The following is a 13982-nucleotide window of genomic DNA, read 5'->3' on the forward strand; positions in this document are numbered from 1 at the left end:
ATTACTCGTCGTTATATAAAATTACTCGTCATTATATAAAATTACTCGTATCGTTATATAAAATAAAAGGATTTTGGTCATATTGCCCATCCCTAATATGAATAAAAAGCAGAGATGACAGCAGATGAGCAGAAAATGGACGTGACAGGGATTCATCAGTCCACCGTTGACGTTGCGTCACAATGTACACAACCGCCGGCAGTGACGAGACAATGTCAATTTGTGTATTTGACTTTTGAGTCCCAATTGTACCATATTCTTGTGCATGTAACAAAAACCTTGTCAGCAACACAGTCAATCAGTTCGATTATAGTGAAATATCTTCCAGGACATTTTCGTTATTTTCCATGATGTCACCTGTCACGGTCCTGTTGCTCTGTCAGTTTGGGCATCGTCGTCCCATGTCTGTCATGCGTTTCATTGTCTGTGTTTGTGTGAGCGCACGGTTTCGGGTGTACTCCCTGCACGTTGTGCTGAGGTTCGGTCACTTCGGTCAGAGATTTCGGGTTTGTGGCAGAAATCATCGCACAGGCATCCTGTCTTGTTTTTGTCACCTGTAGCGTGCATCACATTGCATTTGCCAGTTGGCATGAGCGTAAATTGCCTTATTGTCTTGGCGATGTGCGCTCATGCCATTCGGGTGTTTCCTTTCATCGTTTCTGTATCGCCGCGTGTCTCTCTGTCTTACGTCATACCCCGCCTCCTTGTGTGCTCATTATCAGTTCATTAGCCTCACCTGTCCCCTGTTAGCCCTGTTTATTTTAACTCTGTGCTTAACTTGTATTGAACGTGAAATATTCCTTCAACTGGTTTAAGCTGGTTTGGCTGGTCTCCGAGGCTGGTTTTTAGCTGGTTTTGTCCACCAGCTGTTCTGTCAGACTGACCATCTGATGAATGCCCAAAACCATCAAACCACACCAGCATGACCAGTGGAAAACAGCAGACCACCTTAGACTGGTTTAAGCTGTTTTTTTTATTTTATCCAGGCATAGAAAAAGAGCACAATGTTTGAATTAGAGAGTGTGCATCCATAATTACATAAACTCCCCAAAATATTATGCACCCGTACTAGTCACCCATCACAGCGACACTGGAGAATCACATCTGAAACCAGAATATAAGCTGGTCCAAAATGGTCCTTGATTTGATATGTGTCATGTGTCATGTGCATGCAGAGACGGGTTTATTTCAATAATCCCAAACTTTAGATTCACCTAATTTCCCTCCCGGAGAGACGTTCGTGTTACGTTCGGGTTGATCACTCGTAGTCATTTTAATTGAATCTTCTTCAATATGCCTTAATCAAACGGACGAGCCAGGTTGAATCATCGCATCTATTTGCTTTAATGTGCTGAATTCCATTAGAAAGGAAAGTGTGGCGAGACATGCCGATCCCCTTGTTTAAGCTGACCGCACGGTTCACTTCATGTTAGGACACGGCTGATGGGTCGACATCTGCTCATTAACTATACAAATATTTCTCCATTCATCTAATTACATCCTGGACAATGTAGGAGATGCGTTGATTAAGTCAAATGAATGTTAGCGGGTTAGTGTTGGTTTAATCACTCATTTGCGGTCAGGACTGGGATGAGAAATCGTCCCAGGATTTTACATATAACCTGGCCTAAAAGTTGGTGAGGGGGTGGGGGGGGGGGGGGTCGTTGCCCCCTTCGGCATATCGCAACGCCGTTTTTTGGCCGTTCTGCATAACGTAGCGGCTCATTTCAGCTCAGTCCCCGTTTTCCAGATGGCCAGTCCGGCCCCAAAGTGGGAAAATGCCCGGTATGCCAGATTATCAGTCCAGCCCTGGCTAAACCACATGTCTGCTGTTTATAATGTGTTTATAATGCACATATGTCTGCTCACAAAGAGGTTATTCGGCTCTGTAATATTAGTAATGCTAAGGTAATGTTTGATTAATGATGCAATGCAATTATTTGGGGTAAAAATATGTAAACATGGTAAAAACGAGGAATTTACTTGCGATGCAATGAGAGAATGATTTGAGATATTAAGTCTGGCTTTCAGTCAAATCTATCGAAATTTGGTGTGGTTCATGCTAAAAACAATATAAACCTATTAGCCAACGAGGTCAAAAAAATTAACTTGTTTTTACCTTTAAATCAATTTTTTCCCGCTATTGGCCAGTATTTTTTCCTGTTTTATGCATAAGCTTCAATATATTTATATAGGTAAATTTTTCTTCATATTTTTTTTTCATTTTTCCTTCACATTTTGCTGGTCAAGTAAATTAATATTGAATATTTTTACTGGAAAATAATACAAAAATACTCAATAAAAAAAGGTGTGATTGGATCGGCAGTCTCACACACACTGGGTGAACCGAGGACGTCAATAAGTGACCATCTGAATTTGCCCAAAACATACTTCTTACACGCACGACGCAACGTGCTTTAAAAATGGTCAAAGTTGTCCCTCTAGCATGCTGTAGAACGGGTCCAAATGATGTCACTTCCTGTGTGTCACAATGTCATTTTTTGTATTTATTTGTAATGGTGGAAAATCATGTTACACGGTTAATGAGGGATAAAAATCACTTTATAGCAAAAAATAAATAAATAATAATACGATGAATTCAGTGTCAGTTTAACGCTGTATGACTTAATGACCTCTGAGGTCGGACAGGCCAGAATCATCGTTTTACAGACATCTGATGTGTTTAAAACTAGCTACTTTTCATGCTAGCTTAATTTTATGCTAATGACAGTTCATCAAAATATATATTTTTGAGTCATGGAGCACAAAAGCGCTCGGTGTTTGTGGAAAGTGTTTGGTGGACGTCTATCGTCCCGCGAGAATGTTTGTTGAGTCGCGTAAAGAGCGTGACGCCTCCCGCGCATGCTAGCGCCCCCCCGCTGTCTCCGTGATCACGAGACGGTAAACCTCGCTCACACGTATGCCACCATGTCTGCTTCTGTTCATTTTATATATCGTTTTCAAACATTAATATTTTTTACTTTTTCTTTCCTGTCATCTCATCCCCCTCCACTGCTTAAACCCCTCCACCACCCCTCTGGGCAGAAGATCGTATCAGTCCTACACTTACTACCTGTAAGTAAAACACCTTTGTATAATGTTAGTGCCATGCTATGCCAGCTCTGTACGCTCAATCCTGCATGACTGACCCGATTGGCCGCGACTGGACAGGCATTTTAAAATTCTGAGGGAAAGAGAATTAACATTCTGCCCTCGGCCTGAGCGCTGCATTTCAATTACTAGCTGTTTGTAATATTATGATCTTGTCAAAGCATAAAAAAGAGAAAACGATCAATAATGCTAATGCAGTTCTGAAGTTTGGATGATTTGGACATCCGCTGTTGTGAAATGCCTGTCTGTGAATGCTTGAACTCCTCAAATAAGAACCGTGATGTGGGAATTTATAACGATTTCACGTTTCTTCACTTGATGTTTTTGACCTAACACGTCACATCCTGATTGTGAATAATTGACAACGCTTCTTTCCCAAAGATACTTCTCCTTGTCTCTCTGTTGCCCAGTACAGGGATGGGAAAAGCACCATTCCCAAACCTGGAATTACCCTTCATCCCACTCTCATCATCACCATAATTATTGTTTCCCTGTCATTACATGCTGCTGTCGTTTGGCTTGGGTTCTCCTGCATGGCCGCTGTTAGATGCATGCAAATCAAGTGCCTAACCAGTGTTTAACGGATGGTTGCTCTGTTGTTTGTTTATTTGTTGTTGATCATGCAGAGCTGTTTACTTATTAAAGAGATTGGGAATTGTGAAATACTGGAACTGAAGGATTTCCTTGACGTTCTGTTCCATTTACCGAAACAGTCTGAATCTTCAGCCCCACAGCGACATGTAGTTTAAGTTCAGTTGTGAGTGTAAAGAAATTGATATTGTTGTCCTAACTTTATAAACATGTAAATCTGGTTCTGTTCGCTCTAGCTCACTTTAAAATGTCTTGTATTATTCCACTAGATGGCAGGAGCCATTAGGAAAAATACTTTTTCCTCTATCATATTCCATCACAATATACAGATGTGAACTGTAGGTGGCGCTCTAACACATTTTACCCCTCACAGATGTGAACTGTAGGGGGCGCTCTAACACATTTTACCCCTCACAGATGTGAACTGTAGGGGGTGCTGTAACACATTTTACCCCTCACAGATGTGCTCGTCCATAGACATTCAGTCTAATGTTCAGTTCAAGCAACACCCTCATTATTTCACTGAATATCTCGGCCTCTGAGTGGACTACAAGCTCAATATAGGTGTCATTATAAAGCTGATAGACATAAGTAAACAATGGCTCATATTTTTAGAGAACTCCATAAGATAAAAGCAGATTGTTTTTAGGTATTTGAGGTTTAAAGCAGCAGTTATCGGTGCATAAAAGAGACGTTTGTATTTGATGACATACAGAAATCATGTTTCACTTTGTGACTCTTTTGTAAATCCTTTGAACTGTGATATTAATGCAACTAAATAATCTATACAGTCACATTCCTGAGAATGAGAGCTTTCATTTGATATATGACTTGTGCATTTTTTGCTATGTTAAGGACTTTTATTTTATATATAAACATTTCTACCCCATTACCACTAGGGGGCGATAATTTACACCGCGATTATTTTAGGCCTTATTTAGTTATTTTAAGTAACATAAATGCAGATGTGATGGGTATCTATGAAAAGATCACATTCTAAGCTTTCAAATAACACCTCATATGCCTGACTTATGTATACAGAGACTTTAACGCTTTAAGTGCAAACATTTTTGCGACAAAGCGCCCCCCCTTTGCGGTCCATACAGTATAATGTGGATAATGAATCATGAATTATTGGTTTGAATCAGTGTCATGACTCACTCACTCACTGAATCAGTAGAAGTGGTTCTTGACTTACACACTCCACCGTTACACATTCATATTACAATTACATTTACGTAAATCGTTTAAGTGGATCTTTCGGACAGTTCATTTAATTGAACCAGTTAAAATCAAACATTCCTTTTAATTTAGTCGGCATCGGAAACTCTGTTGCTTTCGATGGTTCTTATAAATGAACTGCTTCACATAATGATTCACTGATTCACTTCAGCTTTAAATAGACTTTGCCTTTTTAATATTGAATTTAAATATAATATAATAGGGTGTTTTCTAGTTTTATTAGTCTGTAGTGTGTATTAAAGGGACAGTTCACCCAAATATAAAAATTCTCTCATAATTTACTCACCCTCATGCTGTTCCAGATATGTGTGACTGTCTTTCTTCTGCAGAACACAAATTAAGATTTTAAGAAGAATATTTCAGCTCTGTTGGTCCATACAATGCAAGTGAATGGTGACCAGAATTTTGAAGCTCCAAAAAGCAAATAAAGGCAGCATAAAAGTAACCCATACAACTCCAGTGGTTTAATCCATGTCTTCAGAAGAGATATAATAGGTGTGGCTGTGAAACAGATCAATAATTAAGTCCTTTTGTACTATAGATCTCCACTTTAAATTCCACATAGTGAAAGTGAATGTGGAGATTTATCAAAAAAATTATCTGTTTTCCACCCAAAGCTATTGGATCGCTTCTAAAGATGCAGATTAATCCACTGGAGTCTTATGGATTACTTTTATGCTGCTTTTATGTGCTTTTTGGTTCTTCAAAATTCTAGTCACCATTCACTTGCATTGTGTGGTCTAATAGAGCTGAAATATTCTTCTTAAAATCTTTATTTGTGTTCTGCAGAAGAAAGAAAGTCACACACATCTGGGACAGCATGAGGGTGAGTAAATGATGAGAGAAATGTCATTTTGGGGTGAACTGTCCCTTTAAGGGGAATATTAGATGGAGGTTTTAATGAGTAAAACTTTCCTCCCTATCCTAAAACTTTTCACCTAAAAATAGTACAAATGAGATGTAAACAAAACAGACATCCTTACCCTAAACCAATGCCTAAACCTAACCGAGAGTGTTATAAAAGCATATGCATTATGAATATCACATTTTCTGAAGCAACCGCATCATGTCGTGCAACACACTATTAACTAGAAACGTTCAATTCCAAACATTTCCCATCCCACCAGTGCCTTACAGGATGTGTTTCCCAAAAGTCCAGGCTTGGGTTTATACAGTAGCAGAAATGCACCTCCATTTATATTTTGATGGGTTTAGCCACAGTATGGGTTTAACATGGCAGAGCAAGTGTCAATTACAGCTGTACTAATGTCAATCATTAGTAAACTTTTAGAGTTTCTCCCGCGCTCCGCTCTGGGACTCAAACTGACACCGGCGGCCGTCCAGAGCCACGTGATTGACGTGTGTACACTACAGCGAGCGTGCAGTATGCATGCTGGAGACCTCGCTGCTGCCGCTATATTGTGCTGTGATTTTTGTCATGTCATCAATAAACCGGACAGTGCTGAGGTTCATGTCACCCGCCTGTCAACCGCGTCCCCGAGGAGGCCATCAACACAGTTACTGTCTGACAGGCCGAGAGCCGTAACAAGCGCCGCCAAGGTTCAGCCAATATGTCTCTTCATTCCAGTGTTGCAATAACAACAACAATAACAACAACAACAACAACAACAGCAGAAAGTGGCTTAATAACAAGAGACTGATTCATGAACGCATCTGATCAATGAGTTTAAATGCAAAGGGTCCTCCAGTTTTAGCTTGTTATTATGGGCAGATGTCGTAGCGACACCATCCCGCGGGCATTTAAGATACTTAAAACCATTTAATATTTATTTTGAAGGATGTTCGAAGGGATGTGGGCCTTGCCATTAGGTTGCTAGGGGGTTTTGGCTGGTTACTAGGCGTTGACTACAGACTAAGAAGAAGAAGAAGAAAGAAAGAAATGATAACAGACTTGTAATTTCCCTCAGTGTCCTTGTTTGGGATTGGATGTTATTTTTAGTTTAAAGGTAGTCCGGCCTGGTCTGGTCTCAGTGTTGTTGTGTGTCTTTAGTCTCTGTTGGGTCTCGCTCATCGACAGATCCCAGTTCAGCTGCCCAGCACGCTACCCAATCCTTTCCCACTGTTTTCTGTGTCCAAACGGCTCTAATGAAGACTTGAGCGCTTTTGTTGTGGACATACAGTATACACGTCAAACGCCTACATGATGACACAAATGACACAATCCCCATGATGTGGGGGCGCCGGAGTGTCGCCATGCTGCCGTGCTACGCTAAGCGGTTTAAGCACAGAGATGTTCCCCTCGGCAGGAGCCGATCAATTAGGAAACAATGCTGTTAGTGTGTGTTTGGTGGGCTGTAGTTTAAAGGGGGTTTGATGTTTGATAAGCAGCCCACCACTGATAGAACATAATAGTGTTCAAACTGCACCATTTAATCTTTTGACAAAGAACCAAACCAGCGGAGTCACGGGGAGCACTAACCGCTAGTCCACGACTCCAACTCGTAGGCTAACGGCAACTTATGCAGCGTTGCGCTTGTGATGTAAATGAAGAGCACGCAAGTCCACATGTCATAGAATGTCTCACATTTGCTTTTTTTGACACTTTCGGTGAGGTTTAGGTTGAAGGTTTAGGGTAGCGAGGTTGATTTTACCTTGTGCGACCCCCCCCCCGTGTCCACATGCGTGTGCGTTGTGTTTTGGCTTCGCTGTAGACAATGCATGTTAACAAAAGTGCCTCTGGTAAGACACCACTTTTTTTGTCATTGAATCCTGTTTGGTTGTAAAGAGGAGAGACTCTAGTTTCATTTGATATACTGCTTTAAAAAATCGGTTTATATTTCATGCATTAGCGCACGGTTAAACATGATGTCCACATACGTGGATTTTGGGACATTATTACCTCAAAAGTAGAATTTGTTTTTTTCAACTCTTACACATCTGTGGGTCATTTACATTCATTTTAATATATATTTAGCTACATTTTATTGTGTTATCATTGTACAATACAATTCTATTCATAAGCACATTAATAAACACATTCATATATTTACTGTCACTATCACATTAAGAAAGAATGTGTCTTTCAGAGGCTTTATATGCAGTTAAGAATAAGAACTGTTCTGAGACCAGTGCAGACAGACAGCACACTGGAGGTTAAGTCGTGCACTAAATAGGGAGCAAGGGAGCATCCTATAGCTCTCTATAACTGTTCTGAGACCAGTGCAGACAGACAGCACACTGGAGGTTAAGTCATGCACTAAATAGGGAGCAAGGGAGCATCCTATAGCTCTCCGATAACTGTTCTGAGACCAGTGCAGACAGACAGCACACTGGAGGTTAAGTCATGCACTAAATAGGGAGCAAGGGAGCATCCTATAGCTCTCTATAACTGTTCTGAGATCAGTGCAGACAGACAGCACACTGGAGGTTAAGTCATGCACTAAATAGGGAGCAAGGGTGCATCCTATAGCTCTCCTATAACTGTTCTGAGACCAGTGCAGACAGACAGTACACTGGAGGTTAAGTCGTGCACTAAATAGGGAGCAAGGGAGCATCCTATAGCTCTCTATAACTGTTCTGACACCAGTGCAGACAGACAGCACATTGGAGGTTAAGTCATGCACTAAATAGGGAGCAAGGGAGCATCCTATAGCTCTCTATAACTGTTCTGAGATCAGTGCAGACAGCACACTGCAGGTTAAGTCATGCACTAAATAGGGAGCAAGGGAGCATCCTATAGCTCTCCTATAACTGTTCTGAGACCAGTGCAGACAGACAGCACACTGGAGGTTAAGTCATGCACTAAATAGGGAGCAAGGGTGCATCCTATAGCTCTCCTATAACTGTTCTGAGACCAGTGCAGACAGACAGTACACTGGAGGTTAAGTCGTGCACTAAATAGGGAGCAAGGGAGCATCCTATAGCTCTCTATAACTGTTCTGACACCAGTGCAGACAGACAGCACATTGGAGGTTAAGTCATGCACTAAATAGGGAGCAAGGGAGCATCCTATAGCTCTCTATAACTGTTCTGAGATCAGTGCAGACAGCACACTGGAGGTTAAGTCATGCACTAAATAGGGAGCAAGGGAGCATCCTATAGCTCTCCTATAACTGTTCTGAGACCAGTGCAGACAGACAGCACACTGGAGGTTAAGTCATGCACTAAATAGGGAGCAAGGGAGCATCCTATATCTCTCTGTGCAGTTAAGTGCGTTCACTCCTAAAATCTGATCAAAAGTTCAGTTTCAGCTGCAGATGATGTTTGGACACTCAACATGTTTGACACACATGGGACAATGATCATCAGTACAGTGTGTGTGTGTGTGTGTGTGTGTGTGTGTGTGTGTTCATGACAATTAAGCACATTTCCCCTTAAATTCTCATTACATAATTTATGCAGATGTTTTAATTTTGAGGTCATTTTTATTATTGTCAGTGTTGATGCTCATTAAATTGTTATTACAGTAATAATATTCCATTTTGTGAATTATTTCAATATGTTTTCTTAAACATAATAAAGGCTGTACAACAAATACAAAAATGATAATAAACATAATTATTTACAAAAGGTGTGTAATTGATGCATTATCGATGTAATCATTCTCGTGCCAACACATACAGTATATATGAAATATTCCCAACATCCGTTTGCTTCATGAGTCTTTCATTGACACGAATGAGGAAAGAATCTTGTGAGGATCCGAGACTAATGTTACGAGACGTGGACGCTGTTTCAGATTGCATGTTCAGTTTGATTTAGATGTAGTATTTAATTCACTTTATGGCTCAACACCTCCTATTCTGTCAACAAATACAGACATGTCATGAAATTGGATTTCAACTTAAGCTTTTAAGATGTACCTAAAGATGCGTGGCTGAATTTGAAAGAGAACTGAATTTAAGTTTGTACATTGAATGGAAATAGAGTTATCCCAAACCTTAAGAGTAGCGGCTCATCTTCCTGCGGAATAACCCAAATTCATCCTAATGGAATATCGGCGTGTTGTTTAGAGCAGCTAATCTCATACACGCTGGAGTGACGTTGAAGTCCGTTGGCTTTCCTCATCAATCATGTCTTGAAATCTGTTCCCTGGATGCTCGTAACCTCCGCTCGGCTTTAATGGAGTTTGGAGGAACTTCCTTCCTTTGTGGTTTGGCTCCGTTTCCAAACTCTCATTGGAAATGAGCTGAAGATGCGCTCCGGGAAGTGTAGCGTTCCAGAACTGAAGGCCTCGGGCGAGGAGCCCCTCCTGCACATGCTCATTTCTCTCCCACAGATTGGCTGACTAATTATGCCTCATTTGCATTTGGTGTGCATCGGATCATTGGAAGACAAAGGCAGGCCTCTAAGTGAATTAGCGTCTTGACGTATAGATCCACTAAGACAGAATTCAATTACACCTTTCTTTCCCCACAATCTCTAGTGACGCTTATTTGGGCATCGCAAGATATTTGATCCTCTTGTTTCCTATCCTGAGCTCCTGCAGGACGGCTTTGAGAAGTGAGAGCTGATGATCCAGAAGAGTCTTACTGGGGCATTGATTCAAATTGTATTGGAGTTTAGTTGGAAGTGTTATCCCGCCATTTTAATCAGGCCTCGGCCATTCAAATCTCCTCGTTTGATTCGTTTAATAGTCGAGCACCTCGAGTAGTTTCAATATAACATGTTAAAAAACCCACGTTATTCAGCAGGGGGCAGTCAACGCAACTGCAGCTGTACAGGCAACAAATAAGCTCCCCAACATTGCTGTATAAATTATACTGTCGTTCATTATTATTAAGCAATAAGGCACTCAACACCGTTCTATATTGTGAATATAGTCACGGCTGAAAGGGCGTCGTAAGGCATGATGCAAAGCGTAAAAACGTCATAGTTACTACATAAAAGACGTTTTCTAACCCTATCAGAGCAGACCTGAGACACAATTTTAGGTCGCGACCCACCAGTTGAGAAACACTGGTCAAATCAATGCTTTACTCGTCTGCCAAAATAATGTAATGTGTTTTATTACGTATTATATTTAAATTTAAGTATATATTTAATTATTATTTTTATTTATTAAATATTTGCAATTCATTTGAATAATTAATTGGCATAGTATGTAATTAATTAGGAGCCAAGCACAGAAGGTGCCGTGGCACCTATTGTAAGCGTTATTATGATTATGATTATTAATATTACTATTATGGCTGGGAGTCAATGGCAGCCCTATGAACCGTACATAGGAAAATTGTGACATTTGGCACACTGATAGAGGTGGTCATAAATAGCCACCATACCAAATTTGGGGTCTCTTGGACATACTCTATAGCGCCACCACCATGTCAAAAATTCTGTATTCTTTAGTGCATATCTTGTGAACCATTTGTCTTAGAAATACCAATCTTTTTCTATCTGATACACTCAACCTCATTTTTCCAGCGAACCCCATACAATAAAACTCCACCCAATGCAGTGGCCACCATCTTGGATGGTTATTTATATATTTTTTCACTCCTGCTCCTTCAAATTTGTCCAATGGCCAAATCATTCTCCAGACTGAGTTGCATGGAATGAATCATACCGAATTTTGATTTCGACTTTCTTAAAATAAATTGTGAGAAATTGTGCAAACGGGGTGGCTGTGGAAATGGATTTGAGGCTGTATCTCGGTACCTTTGTACTATTAAAATGAAACTTGGTATGGTCACACCTTATTTTAGTTGGCCTTAACTATTATGCACTAACATAAAATACATACCAGACTATGTGTTTACTGTGTAACTACATTCTGCAAAATATTTGCTGCTACTGAGGTTGAGGCACGGGTAGGTTCAGGAGTAAGTCAGGAGTAAGGAGTAGGGTTAGGATAGGGTTAGAGTTAGGTTTAGGAGTAGGGTTAGGATTAGGGGTTAGAGTTAGGTTTAGGTGTAGGGTTAGGATTAGGGGTTAGAGTTAGGTTTAGGAGTAGGGTTAGGATAGGGTTAGAGTTAGGTTTAGGAGTAGGGTTAGGATTAGGGGTTAGAGTTAGGTTTAGGAGTAGGGTTAGGATTAGGGGTTAGAGTTAGGTTTAGGAGTAAGGTTAGGATTAGGGGTTAGAGTTAGGTTTAGGAGTAAGATTGGGATTAGGGGTTAGGATTAGGTTTAGGAGTAAGGTTAGGATTAGGGGTTAGAGTTAGGTTTAGGAGTAAGATTGGGGTTAGGGATTAGAGTTAGTTTTAGGAGTAGGGTTAGGATTAGGGGTTAGAGTTAGGTTTAGGAGTAGGGTTAGGATTAGGGGTTAGAGTTAGGTTTAGGAGTAGGGTTAGGATTAGGGGTTAGAGTTAGGTTTAGGAGTAGGGTTAGGATTAGTGGTTACAGTTAGGTTTAGGAGTAGGGTTTGGATTAGTGGTTAGAGTTAGGTTTAGGAGTAGGGTTAGGATTAGTGGTTACAGTTAGGTTTAGGAGTAGGGTTTGGATTAGTGGTTACAGTTAGTTTTAGGAGTAGGGTTAGGATTAGGGGTTAGAGTTAGGTTTAGGAGTAGGGTTTGGATTAGTGGTTAGAGTTAGGTTTAGGAGTAGGGTTAGGATTAGGGGTTAGAGTTAGGTTTAGGAGTAAGATTGGGATTAGGGGTTAGGATTAGGTTTAGGAGTAAGATTGGGATTAGGAGTTAGAGTTAGGTTTAGGAGTAAGATTGGGATTAGGGGTTAGAGTTAGGTTTAGGAGTAAGATTGGGGTTAGGGGTTAGAGTTAGGTTTAGGAGTAGGGTTAGGATTAGGGGTTAGAGTTAGGTTTAGGAGTAAGATTGGGGTTAGGGGTTAGAGTTAGGTTTAGGAGTATTATTGGGGTTAGGGGTTAGAGTTAGGTTTAGGAGTAAGGTTGGGATTAGGGGTTAGAGTTAGGTTTAGGAGTAAGGTTGGGATTAGGGGTTAGAGTTAGGTTTAGGAGTAAGGTTGGGATTAGGGGTTAGAGTTAGGTTTAGGAGTAAGGTTGGGATTAGGGGTTAGAGTTAGGTTTAGGAGTAAGGTTGGGATTAGGGGTTAGAGTTAGGTTTTGGGATAAGGGTTGGGTTTGAACTCTGGAACAGAAATCGTGGGTTCAAGTCCATAGGGGGCAATGTGATCTGTGCTTGCTCTGTGAGGTCGTAGTGTTGTGAATTGGTTGCTATGCTGCTGCTAGGCCCCGTAATTGATGCTTGCAGCTATATTTCAATTAAAAACTTTTTCAAAGCAATTTTTAGTTGATTTTGTATGTTCTTTTTTATGCTTTTGTCTTAAGTTTAACTATACATCTTTTCAAATAGTAAACAAATACAGTATTATACTATAACACTTGTTGAAGTTGAATAGCCCTGCTGCATACTCACTAATATTTGTTTACATTACCAAAATGTGCAGTAAACAGAGCACATTGCAGTTTAGATTTTGGGATGCCACCCGCAGAATTAGTGAGTAAGTAGTGAAAAGTAGTGAGGTCATGTTTCAATAATGTAGCATTCTACTGTTTGAAAAGCAGTTTCGCCATCTTTGCACAGTATACATACTTGTACTATTTCTGCAGTATATAGTATACCATCATGAATGTTGTCCATGCCTTTATTTTAAATGCTCAACCAAACATGGTAACACTTACCCCCCTTTATTTGATCATGCAGAAAACTGGCGAAGAAGCGCAAGGAAACGTTGAACAGCACGCGGCAGGAGATGACGGTGATGGTGAACTCGATGGACAAGAGTTACACTGAACAGGGAACAAACTGCGATGAAGCGCTGTCCTTCATGGACACACACAATCTCAACGGACGCTGTGAGTCACTATACAACATACTGTAATAGATGAATATATCTTATTAATATATTCGTCTGTCCGCAACGTTGGCGCATGCGCCAGCCATTGACTGTACTAAAAAGAGTATCACAAAGCAGCTAATGTGGGTATATATCGAGCACGTTCGTGTTCGCTTGTGGTCAGAAAAGTAAACTTTGACCGGCAACACGGTCGGCTGGGCACGATCCGGAATGCGTAAAAAGTACACCCGGGCCTTAAGAGTTCCTCTTTTGTTTTTGGCGATTCACATTCTTCGTGCATATTGCCACCTACTGGGCATGGAAGAGAA

General features: G+C 40.6%; 1 protein-coding gene across 8 annotated transcripts in view; it reads left to right on the forward strand.

Annotated features, from left to right (window-relative positions):
- The window catches only part of LOC127649107 (receptor-type tyrosine-protein phosphatase mu-like), a 338123-nt gene that overhangs the window by 238991 nt on the left and 85150 nt on the right, over positions 1-13982 (forward strand). For 5 of the 8 annotated variants that reach the window (XM_052134042.1, XM_052134046.1, XM_052134045.1 and 2 more), the window contains exons 16-17: positions 3046-3075; positions 13521-13672. In XM_052134042.1, coding sequence (XP_051990002.1) covers positions 3046-3075; positions 13521-13672 — 182 coding nt within the window. The remainder of the gene's footprint in view (positions 1-3045; positions 3076-13520; positions 13673-13982) is intronic. The other 3 variants (XM_052134044.1, XM_052134047.1, XM_052134043.1) reach the window with 2 other exon arrangements.

This window comes from Xyrauchen texanus, chromosome 9 (assembly GCF_025860055.1).
Source record: "Xyrauchen texanus isolate HMW12.3.18 chromosome 9, RBS_HiC_50CHRs, whole genome shotgun sequence".
In the NCBI taxonomy this organism is placed as follows: domain Eukaryota; kingdom Metazoa; phylum Chordata; class Actinopteri; order Cypriniformes; family Catostomidae; genus Xyrauchen; species Xyrauchen texanus.